Here is a 21,021-nt window from a genome sequence, read left to right on the forward strand (position 1 = left end):
AAGGGATGTTGCTTTTTCTGATCTTTACGACTGCTCGCCCTCGGTGATATTTTGGTGCGAAGCTCCTTAGTTATTTTCCTTCTTGTGCGAACCGTATGATTTGTATTATCTGTGCATTCAGGCTTTAGTGTCCCCTATAACGTTAGCTTTCCGTTTAGCTGTAAGCAAGTCGGTAAATCTTCAGGGTAAGTAGCATAGACTGTAGGTAAGTAGGTGCACTGAATATTTTCATTAAGCAAACTATTAATAAAGGTCGGTTGTTTTAACGTTACCGGTTGACAGTGCAGATATTAGCCATGGTAGCCCTTATACGTCTTGCTTGGCTTACGTTATAACATACAACGTTACTCAACCTTTTTTCATGTGTCTCGTCAATTCGGCATACCACCGATACACAGCTCACCAAGCGGCTCTCGTTTTGTATTTGTATCCTGTAACTGCTTTAGCCAACTGTTTTAATAAAACGCTAATTTATTAGTGTCAAATAGTTAGTCAAATAAACATTAAGCAGTATTTTTTTTTGTTATGAGTTTAGTGTGAAATTCGTGTTGAAGCCTATGATTGGAGCCTATCAAAGCGGTTTATCTGAGAGACCAAACGTTTGGTGTATAGTAAAGACCTGAGACAGGCTTTATTGGCTGAGGCAACACCATTCTTTTTATCTAAGTTACTATTTAGTAAAGAAACACTTTTTAAAAAAAATATTATTATTAAATGAGACAGAGAACAACCAATGAGGGCTATTTATTTGGATATTGCCAGTGTTGTGTAGCTTGCTGGTACTTAAGTACACATTTGAGTATAACCACTTTGTATTAAAACAATCTCCGGGACAAGAAAACCTCATAATGCTACAACTATTGCAATAATATTGAAAAATAAAACTAATTGAGCTTTCATTTTATTGTTTATGGTTTAGCTCAAACACCCCTTACTTATTCAAAAGAGTGGAACGCAATCCCTAATATTATTAGTGTATAAGTTTAAGTCAGTTTAAATTAAAAAATAAGTAGGCATATGCACTGGTGTGTCCTATGTGTTCCTATTAGTGTTATGTGGAATTATCATTTCTATATTATTGGAGTGCACTGTATATGCCCAGGGAGATGGAAATTAGCAATTATAAAGGTTGGTGTCTCCCCTTTAGTCTACATAACATGTCATAGCATATTACCACTTTATGTACAACTGTTAATTTATCATACAGACTGAAACTCAACTTCTAATAAATCAGAAAACAAAAACACCAAAAAAATATGAACTAAATATAATGTATAGCCTCTGCCTGCTGCACTGTGTGTGTGTGTGAAGCTGCGGTGTGTTTGTGTGTGCTTGTGGAGTTTAACTCCGAAAAGACCACATCTTATGATGGACATGGGTTGTGATATTTCAACAAACGATCCGTCAACGGCGAAATAAAAGCCTCTTATTTATGGGACCGGTCTAAAAGACCTCCGGCTTACAGCGGGGTCTCCGAGCGTGACTGTCCCAGTGACGAGCTAGTGGCCCCGTCCCCCGTCACTTTATGAAACTCTGAAAACTTTGGAGCAAATTGTCAATTCGGCAAAGATTTTCGCAAGACTGCCTATATTCGAAATCTAAACCTTTCATTTCTCGCCTAAAATGTTCTCAGAAGTGAATTTAGTGATGAATAAGATGGCGAAAATTGTTAAAATTGTCCTGTTTTTGGGCTGTCTATGTACCAGAAACCCGACCATAAATGAATGCCGAAATGAATGTTGGGATACGGGTGCTGCGAAGCTATACAAGTTACCAACCAATGCGTCCTCGGTAAAATGGGCGTGTCAAGAACATTTCCGGGAATCTTAACTGTTCTTGGTGAAATGCGAACTTGTGTATTGGGACAGTACTTTGGCAACACGAGATGACTTTTCACAGGGACACAAGAACACAAGTCAATAGAAGAACACAGATTGAGAAACGCCCAGGCAGTAATACAGGAAATAAAACTCTTCTAAAACGCTTCTTTAACACAAGTTTCTACATCCTGTGTTACATCTAATCTCTCCACATTTCCTTCTCAGGTGATTGACATGTTTCCAGTAGTGGTGGTCCATGGAGGCGCGGGTCATATCCCAAAGGAGCGGTCAGAAAATTCCACTTCAGGGGTGTGCTCAGCAGCCCGCGCAGGGTACACCATCCTCCAGGGAGGGGGCAGCAGCATGGACGCTGTGGTAGAGGCTGTGACCCAGCTGGAGAATAACCCCTCCTTTAATGCAGGTAACGTAAAAATGAGGTGTACATAGAGCTGTGATAGTATAGTGTTCTTCTTACCGCGGTGACGAAGCAACATATAACCGCGGTATGGGGGTTAACCGCAACCCCCTTACGAGACTATAGTGTAAGTTAGAGCGAGAATGGCAGGGTGCCTTAAATGAGGGACGTCAGTGCCCGTGTGGTCGCGCAAGGAGAGCGAGTGGTAACGGAGAGTAGCGTATCGGTACAGATCCATTTGACCATCTGTTGCGCCACGCTCCACTCTATTCCTATGGGTGATGTCAAGCGACTTGAACGTGCATGCAAAGCATTCCGGGAAGGCGGTGCTGCATTTGAAAAAATGCTGCGCGTCGATGCCCATCTTTATGCAAATGAATCCGTTGAATGCGACATGACTGTCCAGTAGAAGTAGACGAAAATCTTTTAAACTGACCTTTGTCGATCTGAAATGAAGACAGATTCAGAAACTGCATGGCCTATTTCTCGCTTAAAATGTTTTCAGAAACACGTTTCGGTGAACTATTTTCGTAAAATACTAGATCGTATTCTCAATGAGCCACCATGCCATTCTGTTGAAATTCTCAAGAAGCCAGACCCACGTCATGCGTTCGTCCAATCAGCTTCTGGTCAAGGGCGTGGAGCATCAACCATTGTTGTATGACGTCGCGACACCACGCTTCAGTCGTGTCGGACAAATGGATCTGTACTGTATGAGTGCAGCTGTGAGGAAAAAGAGATAGCAAAGATGATGTAAAGTGAGTTAAAGGTAACCAGTAAAACAACAAGCTTGAGCTTTTCAAGACACAGTAGCTATATCTGTTATATAGCATACCTCCGGGAAAGTGAATGCCGTTACCTCCGAAAAAACATTGGCTTAACCCTTAGCACAGTGTTTCCATTTCAGCTCAATGTGAGAGGCTTTACTGTGTTTTGCTCTCATCTACGGCCACTCTGCTTTCTCTCCTCTCTGTTGATCTATTCCACAGACAGTTCAGAAAGCTCTAGTGTGAAAGTAAAAAGAATTTTGCCGACAATGCCGAGGGCAGACGCTTTGCAGCACAGCGGTCTTAGCACATGGCCTCACCCCCCCCCCTCTCTTCTCCTCAATAGCTACAGACACAGAAATGGACATACTAAGGAAAGCTCATTGTGGGACTGGCTCTAGTGGCTGAAATTCTGCACCAAGGCTGAATTTTGGGAAAGAGACTTCAGATACAGTATTAGGGGACCACTAAGGTCTATATAAAAGAGACTTCAGATACAGTATTAGGGGACCACTAAGGTCTATATAAAAGAGACTTCAGATACAGTAATAGGGGACCACTAAGGTCTATATAAAAGAGACTTCAGATACAGTAATAGGGGACCACTAAGGTCTATATAAAAGAGACTTCAGATACAGTAATAGGGGACCACTAAGGTCTATATAAAAGCATCCAAAGAGCACCATGTCATGGGACCTTTTAATAAACACTATATAGGGAAGTGTGAATGAGGGAACAGTTTCGAACACAGCTATAGTAGGTTTTTTGAACATCAAAGCATGTAACCTATTCTAGAAGACCCCAAGAGTACAAATATGATGCTGAAAAGTAGTTTAATAGGGGCTCTTCAAGAATAATATAGTGTCTGCTCTTTCCTGCTTTGCATGAAGATGGGGGGGGGGTCACTTTTATGATTACTGCATGAGTTGTCCTGTAGTTCCACAAATTGGCCAAATGTCAACTCTGTATACAAAAGTTTCTTTGTACCTGGAGGAAAGACTATCAAATAGTTTCTCAAATCATGTTTCAGGGTGTGGGTCTGTGCTGAACATCAAAGGAGAGGTGGAGATGGATGCCATTGTGATGGATGGGAAAACACTGGGTAGTGGTGCCGTGTCTGCCGTACGCAACATAGCCAACCCTATCCAGCTAGCAAGACTGGTTATGGACAAGGTACGTACATTTAAATATAGGATGGTCAAGGCATACAATTGGGAATTGTGTAATAAGAACCAAAATAACATGCATTAAGTAGAGGTGTGACGAGATCTTGTCTCCACGAGGATATCGCGAGATTAAACGTGACGAGATTTCTCGTCGAGGTAAAAAGTGTCTCGTGATATCAGTACACAATTGCAGAGCAGCAGCCTTGAAATTAGCATAGAAAATCCCGCCGCCCGTTCTCCAAAGTTGACTCTGAGTTTACTTTTGCAGAGCGATAGCTGAAGAAAAAAGCTGCCTGTAAAACCCAGCGTTAAAAAACGTTTTAGCCGCCATGACCGCCGCGCACGCTCTCTCTCTCTCTCTCTCTCTCTCTCTCTCTCCCTCCCCCTCCCCTCCCTCCCTCCCCGTCTTGGCAGAGACACACGCGTCCGCAGCGTGCAGTTCACTATGGCGCTGTCTCGTGCACACCACTCTCTTTTTCTGTTAAAATGAGTCGGGAAGCGGACAGCAAAACCTACCTTTTACTTTTAATGATATTAAACAAAGAGAAATGTTCTCCGTTCGTCCTATAATGGTCGTAAATTGATACTAGAGTAGCCTACTTCCTTGTTTAGTGCTGCAATTAATAAAATGCAGAGGAGGAGAAAAGAGCATCTGTCATCACAAAAGTCATCTGTTGAGTGATGGTAATTTATTTGTGCTTTAGAATGTAATCAATGTGAAACAATAGTAAAATAAGCTTTATTTATCTCTGTCTACTGTACAATGACAAATTCAAGTACAAAACAGAGACTCTCTCTCCACCATACATATGGAGTAAGTAACAGTGTAACTGTTAGTTATACAGGAGAGAAGCCAGTCATTTGTCTTTATGGCAGAAAAATTCAGTGCTCTGTTTTCATTTTGTGACTTTCAATTGAATAAAGGACTATTTTTCCAGTCTTATTTCTTCATTGTAATTTTCTGTAAAATAGAGTTCAAATCTTGTCCTGTCTAGTGTCTCGTCTCATCTCGTGAGCTAGGTGTCTTGTCACATTCCTAGCATTAACCATTGTTATGGCTGCTGTCTAGTTGAAAAGTGACCTCAAAACACAGCACCAGCCACTGTATCGCATATGTTTTGGCTCTGCCCAAAATCAAAAGATTTATATCCACAGATTTATATTCACAGAACAGATCTAGAACTTCTTTTCTAGGGGTGCAACAGATCACAAAAACCACGGTTTGGCTCGAGTCACGGTTTTGAGTAATGGATCAATATTCCCAACAATATTAGTCCAAAAAAGGGGGGAAATTCATGATTAATTAAAAATGTAATAACAATAACTTACAGTTGTGTTCAAAATAATAGCAGTGTGTTAAAAAAAGTGAATAATGCTCAAAATCCTTAGAATGGCTTTTAATTCCATAATATCAATGCATTGGGAACACTGCACATTCAATTCCAAATCAAAACATGACCAAAATTGATCAAGTTTGTGTTATACCTTTACAGAAAGTGAAGAAAAAGGAATATTAGGCAGTTAAAAAAAATAGCAGTATTTGCATTTTTCTTTACAAACTCAAACATTTACTGTATCAACTGAAAAAATGTCTCAAGGGTTTGCTTTACTTTGAATCACTGCACTAATATTTAGTTGCATAACCATTATTTCTGAGAACTGCTTCACATCTGTGTTGCATGGAGTCGACCAACTTCTGGCACCTGTGAACAGGTATTCCAGCCCAGGACGATTGAACTACATTCCACAATTCCTCTGCATTACTGGGTTTTGCCTCAGAAACAGCATTTTTGATGTCACCCCACAAGTTTTCTATGGGATTGAGGTCTGGGGATTGGGCTGGCTACTCCAGAACATCAATCTTTGCTCGCTTACTGGTGTGTTTTGGGTCATTGTCTTGTTGAAAGACCCATTTCAAAGGCATTTCCTCTTCAGCATAAGGCAACATGACCTCTTCAAGTATTTTGATGTATTGAAACTGATCCATGATCCCTGGTATGCGATAAATAGGCCCAACACCACAGTATGAGAAACATCCCCATAACATGATTTTTGCACCACCATGCTTTACTGTCTTCACAGTGTACTGTGGATTGAATTCAGTGCATGGGGGTCGTCGGACAAACTGTCTGCGGCCCCTAGACCCAAAAAGAACAATTTTGCTCTCATCAGTCCACTGAATGTTGCCCCATTTCTCCTTTGGCCAGTCAATGTGTCCTTTGGCAAATTTCAACCTATTCAGCACATGTCTTTTTTTCAGCAGTGGGACTTTGCAGGGGCTTCTAGCTGATAGCTTTACTTCACATAGCCTTCTTCTGATTGTAACAGTTCTCACAGGTAACTTTAAGTCTTCTTTGATTTTCCTGGAGCTGATCATTGGTTGAGCCTTTGCCATTTTGGCTATTCTTCGATCCATTTGAATGGTAGTTGACCGCTTTTTCCCACGTCGTTCAGGCTTTGGATGCCATTTCAAGGTGTTTGAAATCATTTTGGCTGAGCAGCCTATACTTTTCTGCACTTCTTTATATGTTTTCCCCTCTCCAATCAACTTTTTAATCAAAGTCCGCTGTTCCTCAGAGCAATGTCTGGAACGACCCATTTTGCTGAGTATTTCAGTGTGAAATGCACTATAACCAGCATGCACAACATTTGCTTCCTTCCTTCCTTAAATATGGGCCATAATTGACACCTGTTTCTTCACAGAATCAATCACCTCACTAATTGAACACAACACTGCTATTATTTTGAACATGGCCCTTTCAATTACAGATTAAATTACACAGAATGAGCAGCATGCATGTCATGACTGTTGGGTCTGTTGGTTTTCTATGAATCTACAACACTTACTAGTCAATTATTTGCCATGTATGAAATATCACTTCTACCAAAAACTTTGATTTATGAGGTTAGTGATGTTGGACTGCTATTATTTTGAACACAGTTGTATAACAATAATAACATATTTCACCAGTACATTTCTGTTTAACAACAAAAACACATGAGAAAAGGATATTTTACAATAACTTTGAATGCACCATAAGGTTTACCAGTTTCAAGTAAAAGCACCATGTAGTCTCATCTGTGTTGTTTTACCGCCAACAGCAGTGGCCAAGTGCTTGTTTGTGTCTTTAGCAGCAGACTGTTGTACGTCCCGGTGTTGGAATCCTCTACAGTGAAATACAGACACACCTTTACACCGTTCAGCTGTCAGCATTTTAACCGTGTTTAATCCAGCTACTGGCGAACAGTAGGTTAACATCAACGTTATCTGCTGCAGAGTGTAATGTTGCTGTGTTAACTAGCGTGACATGCAGCAATGCTTCTGTTGCCTCTAACATCTGTTTTTGAGCATCGGAGAGCAGCACAGGCATTTAAGTGGCACCAAAATGAGGCACCGAAATCCGCGTTGCTATTCCGTCCGGTAGACACCAGTGACGTATTAGCACCGGGGTTCCAACCCCGGCTCTAAACCCCTATTTCTCGCGTAACTCAACTCCCAACTGCAGCTGATACGACGGAGCTGTAGCCAGCTCTATAAACAAATTTTCACATGAAGCGTTCACGTGAACAGAAAATTGCGTTGCCTGTATCTTTCACGAACCAGAGATGTCTGACTTTGAGATCCAGGAAGATTTATTTACAACTCCAACATGAAGTTAACTATGAAGTTGTGTTTGATGTTACACGTGAAGTTGGATGTGGTTCTGAAATATAAGCAAATAATAATGCACATTAATAAGCATCTGACTTACTATAAACATTATTTACCAAAACTAAATGTTATAGCTACCAGCATATAACAAGAAACAATACTAAGAGTTACATTCATTTCTCTGTAATAATTAACATAAATGTAACATATTGCTAAGTAACACAAACTGAGAATAAGCCACATCTATTACAGCACACATATCCATAACAGAGCAAATACACCTTTTAATAGCTAAGCACGTGGCTCCACAGCGCTAGTCTGTTTACTGGCGATTGCTAGCAAATTGCCCTAACACAACCTGAATATCAACACGTGGCTGCACAAGTAATCTTAAACAATCTGCACATCTATCAGCTATGCAATAAGAAACACAGCAACAACAATATTGTCAAGGCGATAATATATCTCGCTCTCTCCAAATAAATGTCATGTCGTAACATGGACTAAGCCAAATCGTAGCAGAACACTTATTGAACTATGAATAAACGTAGCTTTAATGTTTACACAGATAACGAGGCAGTAAAACACCTGATAGTTTAACAAGCCACAGCATAGTTTTAACTTACGTTCTGGGCTACACACTTACATTGAAGTGATACACTACACATCACTTCAACAAGTCCGAAAACGGGAAAGAAATGATAAAGAAAAAAAAGTGTGTTTACAGCTGCTGTCTGAGCGCGAGTGATCGGCAGGAGATCAAAGTGATGACTCTCGTCACATCATCTCAGGAGAGAGAGCAAGTGTTACTACTTTTTTACAGGGCTGATAAATGTCCTGAGCGCTGTCATCTCCTCCTTCCCCCATGATTCCAACTTCAAGAAACGCACTGTAGGCTACGCAGTGCGCCCGCGCGACAACTTGAGGAGACTTGGATGAAGCTGGGAACACGCGGTTTCCACACCGTGGTAATCCACCGTGATAATAATGATATTTTAAATGAAAACGGTAATTGTTATCAACATTTTGACCGTGGTTTACCGTTACACCAGTAATCGTTACATCCCTAACCACTATTCTTTTCTGATATCCTAGAAATATTCATAGAACCTCTTGCCATAATAGCAATATTTCGCACTGTACCGTAGGATCTCCGTCTCAACCAAGTTAAGTTCAAAGATGTGTTTTATAGACGTGAACTTTGATCTCTATTTCATCTCTTTCATCTCCATTTCAGACAAGTCATGCATGTCTGACCGCAGAGGGGGCCAATCAGTTCGCCCAGTCCATGGGTGTCCCTGAGGTGCCTCTAGAGTCCCTTATCACCGACTACTCTCGCATGCGCTGGAAAAAGAACCTGGCACCTGATGCCAACCCTGTGGAGTGTCAAATGTGAGTCATAGCCGGTTTGGATTTACAGCACTTTCAAATGAAACACGGCAAAAACCAAGTCAAGACGTCCATAACAACTTCTCAATCCACTCCTGCTTCATTATACACTTCTTATATGTTGATCCATACTGTCTGTCATTTTAAGGTGATTGCACAGCAGTCAATCCTTTAACTGTCTCATTAAAGGATCATCAGACCAGCTGACCAATCAGTAAACAGATCGAACAGATTGTCACAGGAGTTTTGTAAAAAACTCGTCATAGGATACACCTGACAGGAGGGAGGGAGGATAATTAGCTGAATGAAAAGCCCCCACAGATTCTCCTGGACATAACCAAATACACTACTGTATTGCCTCCTCGTATCTCAGAACCCCCTGAAGTACCAAAGTCAGCATTTATTGGAAAGTGGGACATTTCTGTTACATACTGAGCACACAAATCCACCATGGCAATTTGGATTATGCAGCGGGAGAAGTTTGAGGAGCTTCCATGGATGTTTGCACAGGTTGTTTTGCTGTGACTCTGGGTCATCATTGGAATTCATTGGGATTGCTGTAACTCCCAGCTGACTACAGCTGCATTCTCCACAAAAGAGCAAGCTACACACTTTTCAGAACCGAGAGCAGTGAGGACCTGATACTCAAAAAATGGTTTACTGTATCAAACTGATTAAACCTACGGCATTCTTTAGAATAAAATGAAGTAATTCGAACCTAATTCTATTTTTCCTGTATGTTTTGTTGTGTAGGGGGAAGATGGGCACGGTTGGAGCAGTGGCAGTCGATAGTGAGGGCAACGTAGCCTGTGCAACCTCCACTGGTGGGATGCTGAACAAGATGGAGGGACGGGTGGGTGACACACCCTGCATAGGTCAGTCGAGAGAGAGAGAGAGAGAGAGAGAGAGAGAGAGAGAGAGAGAAAATAGTCTGACAACTGGGACCTTTGACCAGCAGAAGTTCGGCATGTCTGGTTAATTAGTAAACAAAACCATGAGCTCTGTGTTTGCTAACAGCCTACATTTCAACACTGCTGACACATGTTGCAAAGTGCAACTTTTGATCCTTATGTTGTTGACTTATTGTATTATATTGATATACTTTCAAACAAGATATGGGATGAGACAATACCATTTACATTGATATAGTTTGATGTTGCGTTAAATAACCTATTTCTTCTGTGAAGCTGTGCCACTGTTTGCATCTCTCCTCTCTCAAACACTCCGCGTAACCCCGCCTCCACTCTCCTGCTGCGTCTGCCCGGCTCACTCATTCACAACAGGGTCCAACAATAAGGGTTGCCCAATGCCCCGGAGCCAGTAAAAAAGTTACATCGGGCCAGTAAATACAATCCACAGAAGTGGATCCTGGCCCGTTCAGGCCTGTCTAATCTGTCACTATCAATAAATAAGTGATTACACTTTCATGAGTCAGTGGCTAAGTACAGCCTCACTCTGAAACAGACATCTGAATTTAACAACAAAGGCTATCTGCTAAAAGATGACCCTGAAAACAAAAAGTTGAAACTACAATTCAGTCGTCATCATCATGATGAAAATCACAAACATTGAACATTGAAACCTTCTCCGGGAACCATCACCTTATCGTGGTGGAGAGGTTTGTGTGTCCCTATGAACCTGAGGGCTGTGTTGTCTGGAGCTTTGTGCTCCTGGTAGGGTCTCCCAAGGCAAAGTGGTCTCAGGTGAGGGGCCAGACAAAGAATGGTTCAAAAATCCTATGAAAAAATCGAGGAAGGGATGAAGTGACCCTGCCCGGAGGGGAAGCCCGGGGCCCCGCCTGGAGCCAGGCCCAGATGGAGGGGCTCGTCAGCGAGCGTCTGGTGGCCGGGTTTGCCACGGAGCCCGGTCGGGCACAGCCCGAAAAAGCTACGTGGCGGACATCCCTCCATCCCATGGGCCCACCACCTGTGGGAGGAACCGCTGGGGTCGGGTGCGCTGCCACATGGGTGGCAGTGAAGGTCAGGGGGCCTCGACGGACCAGACCCGGGCAGCAGAGGCTGGCTCTGGGGGACGTGGAATGTCACTCCTCTGTGGGGGAAGGAGCCGGAACTTGTGCGGGAGGTGGAGCGCTACCGGTTAGATCTGGTGGGGCTTACCTCTACGCACAGTCTTGGTTCTGGAACCATACTCCTGGATAGGGGTTGGACTCTTTTCTTCTCCGGAGTTGCCCAGGGTGTGAGGCGCCGGGCGGGTGTGGGGATACTCACAAGCCCCCGGCTGAGCGCCGCTACGTTGGAGTTTAACCCGGTGGGCCCGAGAGGGTCGCCTCCCTACGCCTGCGGGGTTGTGGGGGGGAAAACTCTGACTGTTGTTTGTGCATATGCACCAAACAAGAGTTCAGAGTATTCGGCCTTCTTGGAGACCTTGAGTGGAGTCCTGCATGGGGCTCCAGTCGGGGACTCCATAGTTCTGCTGGGGGGGGACTTCAACGCGCACGTGGGTAATGATGGAGACACATGGAGAGGCGTGATTGGGAGGAACGGCCTCCCTGGATCTAAACCAGAGTGGTTGTTTGTTGTTGGACTGAAGAGAGGGGCAGAGCTGTCAACCGATCACCATCTGGTGGTGAGTTGGGTCAGGGGGTGGGGGAAGACTCTGGACAGACCTGGTAAGCCCAAGCGGGTAGTGCGGGTAAATTGGGAACGTCTGGAGGAGGCCCTGTCCGACAGACTTTCAACTCACACCTCCGGCGGAGCTTTTCGTGCATCCCTGTGGAGGCTGGGGGGCATTGAACCTGAGTGGACAATGTTCAAAGTTTCCATTGCTGAAGCTGCGGTGAGGAGCTGTGGTCTTAGGGTCTTAGGTGCCTCAAGGGGCGGTAACCCACGAACACCGTGGTGGACACCGGTGGTCAGGGAAGCCGTCCGACTGAAGAAGGAGTCTTTCCGGGATATGTTATCCCAGGCGACTCCGGAGGCAGTTGCAAGGTACCGAAGGGCCCGAAGGGCTGCAGCCTCTGCCGTGAAAGAGGCAAAGCAGCGTGTGTGGGAGAAGTTCGGAGAAGACATGGAGAAGGACTTTCGGTCGGCACCAAGGTACTTCTGGAAAACCGTTCGCCACCTCAGGAGGGGGCGAGGGGAACCATCCAAGCTGTGTACAGTAAGGATGGGACGCTGTTGACCTCAACTGAGGAGGTAATAGGGCGGTGGAAGGAGCACTTTGAGGAACTCCTAAATCCGACTAATACGCCCTCTATGGTAGAGGCAGAGCTGGAGGATGAGGGGGGATTGGCATCAATTTCCCTGGTGGAGGTTGCTGAGGTAGTTAAACAACTCCACAGTGGCAAAGCCCCAGGAATTGATGAGATCCGTCCAGAAATGCTTAAAGCTCTGGGTGTGGAGGGGTTGTCTTGGTTGACACGCCTCTTCAACATTGCGTGGAAGTCTGGGACGGTGCCTAGGAGTGGCAGACCCGGGGTGGTGGTTCCCCTTTTTAAAAAGGGGGGGACCAGAGGGTGTGTGCCAATTACAGGGGTATCACACTTCTCAGCCTCCCGGTAAAGTCTACTCCAAGGTGCTGGAAAGGAGGGTTCGGTCGATAGTCGAATCTCAGGTTGAAGAGGAACAATGCGGATTCCGTCCTGGTCGTGGAACAACGGACCAGATCTTTACTCGCAAGGATCCTGGAGGGAGCCTGGGAGTATGCCCAACCAGTCTACATGTGTTTTGTGGATCTGGAGAAGGCGTATGACCGGGTGCCCCGGGAGATACTGTGGGAGGTGCTGCGAGAGTACAGGGTGAGGGGGTCCCTTCTCAGGGCCATCCAATCTCTGTACGACCAAAGCGAGAGCTGTGTCCGGGTTCTCGGCAGTAAGTCGGACTCGTTTCAGGTGAGTTGGCCTCCGCCAGAGCTGCGCTTTGTCACCAATCCTGTTTGTAGTATTTATGGACAGGATATCGAGGCGTAGTCGGGGTGGAGAGGGGTTGCAGTTCGGTGGGCTGGGGATCTCATCGCTGCTTTTTGCAGATGATGTGGTCCTGATGGCATCATCGGCCTGTGACCTTCAGCACTCACTGGATCGGTTCGCAGCCGAGTGTGAAGCGGCTGGGATGAGGATCAGCACCTCTAAATCGGAGGCCATGGTTCTCAGCAGGAAACCGATGGAGTGCCTTCTCCAGGTAGGGAATGAGTCCTTACCCCAAGTGAAGGAGTTCAAGTACCTTGGGGTCTTGTTCGCGAGTGAGGGGACAATGGAGCGGGAGATTGGTCGGAGAATCGGCACAGCAGGTGCGGTATTACATTCAATTTATCGCACCGTTGTGACGAAAAAGAGAGCTGAGCCAGAAGGCAAAGCTCTCAATCTACCGGTCAGTTTTTGTTCCTACCCTCACCTATGGTCATGAAGGCTGGGTCATGACCGAAAGAACAAGATCCAGGGTACAAGCGGCCGAAATGGGTTTCCTCAGGAGGGTAGCTGGCGTCTCCCTTAGAGATAGGGGTGAGAAGCTCAGTTATCCGTGAGGAGCTCGGAGTAGAGCCGCTGCTCAGCTGCGTCGAAAGGAGCCAGTTGAGGTGGTTCGGGCATCTGGTAAGGATGCCCCCTGGGCGCCTCCCTAGGGAGGTGTTCCAGGCACGTCCAGCTGGGAGGAGGCCTCGGGGGAGACCCAGGACTAGGTGGAGGGATTATATCTCTAACCTGGCCTGAGGGACGCCTCGGGATCCCCCAGTCGGAGCTGGTTAATGTGGCCCGGGAAAGGGAAGTTTGGGGTCCCCTGCTGGAGCTGCTACCCCCGCGACCCGACCCGGATAAGCGGATGAAGATGGATGGATGGATGGATGAACATTGAAACACAACATTGAAACAAAACAATTATACCAGTTAAATAGTAATTTGCCTAAAAATGATATCCCAGGTAAGTAAAATAGTAATTTACTTAAAAATGATATCCCAGGTAAATGAAATAGTAATTGGCCATTAGGCTGTTGGACAGAGTGGATCCTCTACAGGATTCATGTCTGAACCTTTTAATGAATCATCCTTTGGGCCCTATTTTAATGATTTGAAACGCAAGTATCAAACGCCAAATGCAAGTAGCTTTGTGGGTGGATCTCGGGCGCCGGCGGGATAAATGACTCTTCGCCCGATGCAAATCTAAAATGGGTTGGTCTGAAGTAGCTGCATTACTCATAGGTGTGGTTTGGGCGTAACGTGCAATAAACCAATCAGAGTGTTATCTCACATTCCCTTTAAAAGCAGGCGCGCTTGTTCCATGGCGGATTGCTATTATAATGGCGGATTCTTAATACGATACATACATCCATGGGCGCACGCCAGGAGCGGTTCACAGCCGAGGAGACCGACGTTTGCTATTGATTTTTCTTTTTGACAAAATTTAAATAAAGAAATGTCACAAAAATATACTTTCTGATGTTTTGGGCTCACTCTCACTGAATCACGAGGTTATGAATGCATGGTGATATTTTTGCAATGTAGTCTAACATTAGTTAGACTACATTGCAAAACATTGACATTGACGTTGTGTAAACGTTGTGTAAAACAAGGTCATATTTTTCCTTGTATTTATGTATGGTTTGCCAAAATGGGAACTGCTGGGTCCGTGAGATGAGAGAAGCAAAGTGTATGCGCGGTGTGCACACTCTACATTACGGCCAAGCCTGCGCCCTTAAAATAGCATCTGAATAACGCGCCACTGACTTTAGACTAGGTTTTTCCTGGTCTGTGGTAAATTGTGGAATTGTTTTCTGGAACTGCAAAATAGCACTAGGGAACGTTTGCGCCGGAACACACCTCCTCTTTTTGCTGAACTGCCCCCGGGAGCACAAATTCATTCCCTAATTTACCGACGTGAGTCTGTGGAGGGAAAAGTCCGCTGTGCGTCGGGTGCAAAATAGGAATGATACATGCGTCAGTGTACAAAGTCAATTGTGATGGGTGCAAGATAGGGCCCATGTCTGTTGTGTAAACCTCAGAGTGCTATAAGCTGTGGGGTTGATATTTACCGCTGCTACTCTTCCATAATAATGACAGCATTGAACATTAACAGTATCAGTATGGAAAATTGTGGCAAGGTTGAATTATACTGTAACTATGACCAGATGGTCAAAGTGTCAAAGTTTTTTTAATGCCACTACAATGTATTTCTAAAGAAAAGCAGTTTTAGCATTATTCTCCCATCTAGTGAAATGGATGTGTAATTGCATCCCTATACTAACTGCTGCTCTGTAACCCTTTGCAAAGAAGGATTAGTCATAAAACCGTTCATTTACAATTGACATTCCTAACCAGAGTTGCCAAGGTTTTATTTTCTGACGCTATTAAAGGAAAAACCTGTTGAAAGAACAAACTGTAAATGAACATCTTTATTATTTTCGGTTATATCCCCCATTTACCACAGTATGATTTAATTTCAATCTTACTGTATTGTCACATCTACACTACAAATAAACAACTTTGTACCTAAAAAATGAATTCAATTTAACACTAAATGTTCATTTTCTTCTCAAATTGTCACTGCAGGGTGTGGAGGTTATGCTGACAACCAGGTGGGAGCAGTGTCAACTACAGGCCACGGAGAAGCCATCATGAAGGTTATTCTAGCCAGACTCATCCTGTTCCACATGGAGCAAGGTAACACACACACACACACACACAAACGGTTAAATTTTTTTGTTGCTGTTGCAAACAGGTGGGTGCACAGAAAACAAGTGTTTCAGGAGGCTTTAAAGGAGAACTCCGGTCCATTTTTACCTGAAACTTGATCGCTAGATTTTTTCCGAGTACTGTCGAGAGGGAAAAAAAAAAAAAAGACCAAAATCGTTGCTAGCAAACTGGAGTTGCTGCAGCTATGGCCAGAGCTCCCAGTTAGCTAAAATGCCAGTTGTGGGGGCATATTTTAAAGAATGCCTTTGTGCCTCTTAACAGACACAAAATGCAATAAAAATTTCTGTGTTTCAAGTTGGCCTTATTAAAGTCTCCTGCGATTATATGAACACCGTCGGGTGGGCCCGTTGCTGTTCATTTATGGTGTTCAGCAGGAGAGAGAGCGCCGTGTTTACATTGGCGTCGGGTGGAATATACACAGCCATGACGATCACTACTGTTAGCTCTCTCGGTAGAAAAAAAGGCCGGATTCTTACAGACATGTACTTGAGGTCAGGGAACAGTGTTTATCTATAATTGTCCCATTATTACACCAGTTCTCATGCACGTACATACAGATCCCCCCTCCTCTGCTCTTACCGGAATCCTCTGTCGGAGCAGAGTGCGACCTGCTAGCTGCATGCTAGCATCGGGTATCCCCAGGTGGAGCCAGGTTTCAGTGATAATCAAAACACAGCAGTCACAGAACATAGCGATTTCAGCGAGTTGCCCCCCACAACTGGCATTTTAGCTAACTGGGAGCTTTGGCTATGCTGCAGCCACTCCAGTTTGCTAGCACCGATTTTGATCGTTTCTTTTCCCTATCGACAGTACTCGGAAAAAAATCTAGCGGTCAAGATTCAGGTAAAAAAATCGGCCGGAGTTCTCCTTTAACCTCAGGGACACGGGCCTGGATCCCAGTACACTTGACCCCATAGTCCAGTTGTTTGATTAGAGTACCGTACCCGGGCATAGATCGATGAAACGTTTGTAATTACGATGGCCTGCCAATGTGCATTTAACCTGGGCTGCCTGACCCTGTTCATAATGAATCAGTCTTCACTCTGTGAGTAGAATCCACTCTGTTCAGACACTTCACTGATAAACCTGAGAACTGGGGGAATTACTGGATTTGTTGGGTCTTTGTAAATTATAGAGTGTGGTCTAGACCTACTCTATCTGTAAAGTGTCTTGAGATAACTCTTGTTATGAATTGATACTATAAATAAAAATTATAATTTTAATTATAATAATAATTTTATAATGCATTAGAGGGAATAGGGCACATACATGGCAATCCTCTATAATGTTGCACTGTTGAGGCACTCTCAAATCCACCTCTATGCAGACGACACCATCCTGTACACATCCAGCCCCTCATTGGATAATGTGCTATCAAACCTCCAGGAGAGCTTCAATGCCATTCAGCACTCCTTCCCAAACCTCCAATTACTTCTACACTCTGGCAAAACCAAGTTCATGCTTTTCAATCGCTCACTGCCCACCCCTGCCTATCTGATTAGCATTATCATGGGTTGGAATTAGAAATTGTGGCAGTGTACAAATACTTAGGTGTCTGGTTAGACAGTTCCCTCTCCTTCCAACAACACATAAACCACCTCCAATCTAAAGTTAAGTCTAGGATCGGTTTTCTATTCCGCAACAGGGCCTCCTTCACTCAAGCTGCCAAACTCGCTTTGGTCAAAATGACAATTTTGCCAATTCTTGCCCCTTATAACACCCACCACTGCAACTTCTATGCATTAGTTGGCTGGCCCTTGTTACACACTCGACACCTAACTCACTGGTACCAACTCATTTACAAGTCCGTGCTAGGCAAAGTCCCGCTGCACCTAAGCTCACTGGTCACAATAGCCTTTCCCACCCGCAACCTTCGCTCAAGCAGTTACATCTCCTTGGTCACCCCAAAAGCGCACACCTCCTTTGGCCGCCACTCCTTCCAGTTCTCAGCTGCAAATGACTGGAATGAGCTACAAAAAACCCTGAAACTCAAAACCCTTATCCCACTAACTACCTTTAAAGCACGTCTGACCAAGCTCCTGTCCGATCACTGTACGTGCTAACTGTTCTCCATCATTCATGCATTGTTTTTAAACACCCTATCCCACTGTCTCTGTCATGCCCCATTGCACATTTGCACATATCTGTTTACGCACTTTTGCACTTTGCATCTGCCCTGGCATGCAAAACTGTATTTTCTCCCCACCATTGTTGCAATACCTTGTTGTCATACAATTTTTGCACATCTACTACTCATAGCTACACCTACTTCACTATTTAGACCACAACCGGCACTAACTGTATATTGACTCTTTACTACATTTCAGCATTTAGATAGTTCTGTCTATTTGTGTATATTGTGCTACGATTGATCAACATCACTATCTAGTCCACACTTGGCACAAACTGTACATTGACTCTTTACTTAATCTCAGCATTTATCATTCGTTATAACTGATCCACATCACTAACTAGACCACAATTTCATTTGCACTATCTGTATTCTGACGCTTTACTACATCGCAGCAGTGTTATAGATTGTCTATTCATGTATATTGTGTTATCACCATACCACTTTCGCATATTCATCGACTTACTTACACCTCACTTTGTGCCGGCTTTGAAATGCCTACTTAATCTGTACTTATGTAGCCTATTGTATTCTGTTTTCTTGTACTATATTGAATGTGAAACTGTATGTTCGGCGACCTTGTTAACCTTGTTAAAGGTTAAATTAAAAAAAATAATAATAAAAAAAATATCTATAAAGAAGGAAAGGATGCTACAAGTGTTCCTTATCCAGGCCCATATAACTGCTTAACACAGACTATAAAGTAATATCAGCAATATTAGTCAATAAATCTAAAGGTCACAATTCATACACGAGGCAGCTCAAAGTGCTTTACAGAAGCATAGAAACACATTGTAAACATAAACAATAAAAGTACATTCAAGAAACAAAGCACGATTACACAGACAATATTAGGTGAACAATACATTTAATTGATTATGCTCAAAAGCAAAATCAAGATTTTTGTTAATAACATTAGATGCAGAGAAGGCAACAGTGTTGGCTTCAGCAAGCAGTTTTAACTATGGTTACAAGCAATTTACAGCAATCCAATTTCCAAATTTTCCAGTACAAATGAACGGCACACTGTCAAGATGATTTACAATACAAAGAGGAACCAGCCTGGGAGAACTTCTCCTCCGTTTTATTTGCTATACTGTATATATTGAAGTGTCCGCAGTAGCAGTTAGACAAAATGTAGATATAAAAGGTATACAGTTAGGAAAACAAATGCACAAATTAGCACTTTACGCGGAAAATATAATAATGTATCTAACATCACCAGAGGAATCGGTGCATAAACTAACGAAAACAATTGAAGAATATGGTAAAGTCTCAGGATATAAATAAAATGATAACAAATGTAAAGCCTTAACAATAGGAAACTACTATTTAAGACTACTAATGAACACGAGTAGCAGTCGGCGGTGAAATCTGCATATACACAGAGAAGATGATTTGTTCTCAATCAGAGTTGTTGCTGTGACTTGGTTGACCACTGACATCTTTACTGATTTATAATCTAATTTCTTCTCTCCTCTGTTCTCAGGTCAGTCAGTAGAGGCTGCCAGTGATTTAGCTCTGGCCTACATGAAGTCCAGAGTAGGTGGGCTGGGTGGGGTGGTGACAGTGGACCCTCAGGGCCAATGGGCTGCTCGCTTCTCCAGTCTGCAGATGGCCTGGGCTGCAGCCCAGAAAGATACCCTGCACTATGGTCTGTACACTGGGGAACACTTCACCCAGAGCATCGATGACCCACTCTGATATAAGCCAAATAGGTTTCATATTTGTAAGCTTAGATTTTGCACTGAATCAAGAATAGTAATACTACTTGATACTCATACAAATATTGGTAAATACAATTTAAGGTGTTCTGATGGTTAACCATTTTAGTATTGATTAATATTATTAATATTTTTGTAATTGTATTGATTGTGTTATAGAACTTAGTGAAGAAAACCTACAGACAGGCTCAACTGATTAGTTAGCCCCCATCATGAAATCATCTCCAGCACCAGACATACATCTGCATTTTGCCTATCGAGGCCGCCACTGGCAGTTCAGGGTGCTCCCATTTGGGTTCTCCCTATCTCTGAGGGTGTTCACCAGGTACATGGCGGCAGCCCTTGCACCTCTGTAGTCTTCTGGGCATGAAGATCCTGCCGTACCTGGAAGACTGGCTGATCTGCGTGACCACGAGGCCAAGCTGGGCCTAAAGGTAAACCTAGAGAAAAGTTGCCTAAACCCCTCTCGGACCACAACTTTCATTGGTGTGGCTTTAGACACGACAACCATGAGGGACTGTCTGTCCCCTCTCCATGTGGAAAATATTATCCACTTACTTGCTAGGAAAAACCTACTGTCTAAACTGGGAGGTTGGATCTGGCATCCCAACCCTCAGCGCCTCCACCTGTGGGTTTAGCCCGAACAGCTGCTGAGCAGCTGCATAGACCCTGTCAAGCAGGCCATCATGAACGCCAGAGCGCCGTCCACCCACATCCATTATTACAACAGGTGGAAGCTATTCTGTCATTGGTGTATGACAGAATAACAAAACCTTATAACAAAAAAGGGATTTTATAATTAAATGTATTTAATAACAGAGAATCTATGTGATTTTCTGTAGTAGTGTTGTACTGTAACACGGCCATCACTCCAACATTTGAACCAGAGCCAGTATTTGTGAAGTGCTGCTGATCAGATGATGATTGTCAATGCTGTGTGTTAGGAAAACACTGATTCTTGACAATAAATGCCTGTAATCCCAGACCATTGTCAGTTTCATGCTTCATTTACCCATAGTCTGTGTGTAGAGGTGCACTGATGTGTTGAGCTCTGACTGTATGTGTTACCCTTTTGGATCCACTAGATGGGGCTGTTGAAATACAAGTCAACACTGAAACACAACACGCAGGTTGCATGACTTCTCTTGAAGAATTTCTCTTTCTCTCAAACCCTGAGAAATTTGTTTTGTTCTTTTGCTTTATATTAAAACATTTTTTTTAAATGTGTGTGCGTGAACTTGATTAACATTTACAATGACTGTCTTAATAAAGTTCCTAAGGTATCTTGGATGGGAATAGACGTGAATCTCCATC

At 43.7% G+C, this 21,021-nt stretch overlaps 1 protein-coding gene across 1 annotated transcript; it reads left to right on the forward strand.

Annotated features, from left to right (window-relative positions):
* The first annotated feature begins 98 nt into the window (after positions 1–98).
* Positions 99–20,784, forward strand: asrgl1 (asparaginase and isoaspartyl peptidase 1). Its single transcript, XM_078273098.1, has 7 exons — positions 99–185; positions 2,046–2,241; positions 4,033–4,175; positions 9,058–9,212; positions 9,963–10,084; positions 15,709–15,819; positions 19,473–20,784. The coding sequence occupies exons 2-7, from the start codon at positions 2,055–2,057 to the stop codon at positions 19,685–19,687; spliced, it is 933 nt and encodes a 310-aa protein (XP_078129224.1). The 5' UTR covers positions 99–185; positions 2,046–2,054; the 3' UTR covers positions 19,688–20,784.
* Positions 20,785–21,021: the final 237 nt, after the last annotated feature.

The sequence above is a fragment of the Sander vitreus genome, chromosome 17 (genome assembly GCF_031162955.1).
Source record: "Sander vitreus isolate 19-12246 chromosome 17, sanVit1, whole genome shotgun sequence".
NCBI lineage: Eukaryota > Metazoa > Chordata > Actinopteri > Perciformes > Percidae > Sander > Sander vitreus.

Coding starts and splice junctions, on each gene's coding strand:
- asrgl1 (XM_078273098.1), top strand. CDS start 2,055: ATGTTTCCAGTAGTGGTGGTCCATGGAGGCGCGGGTCATATCCCAAAG. Junction 9,213..9,962: donor AACCCTGTGGAGTGTCAAAT/GTGAGTCATAGC, acceptor TTTGTTGTGTAG/GGGGAAGATGGGCACGGTTG. Junction 15,820..19,472: donor CCTGTTCCACATGGAGCAAG/GTAACACACACA, acceptor CTCTGTTCTCAG/GTCAGTCAGTAGAGGCTGCC.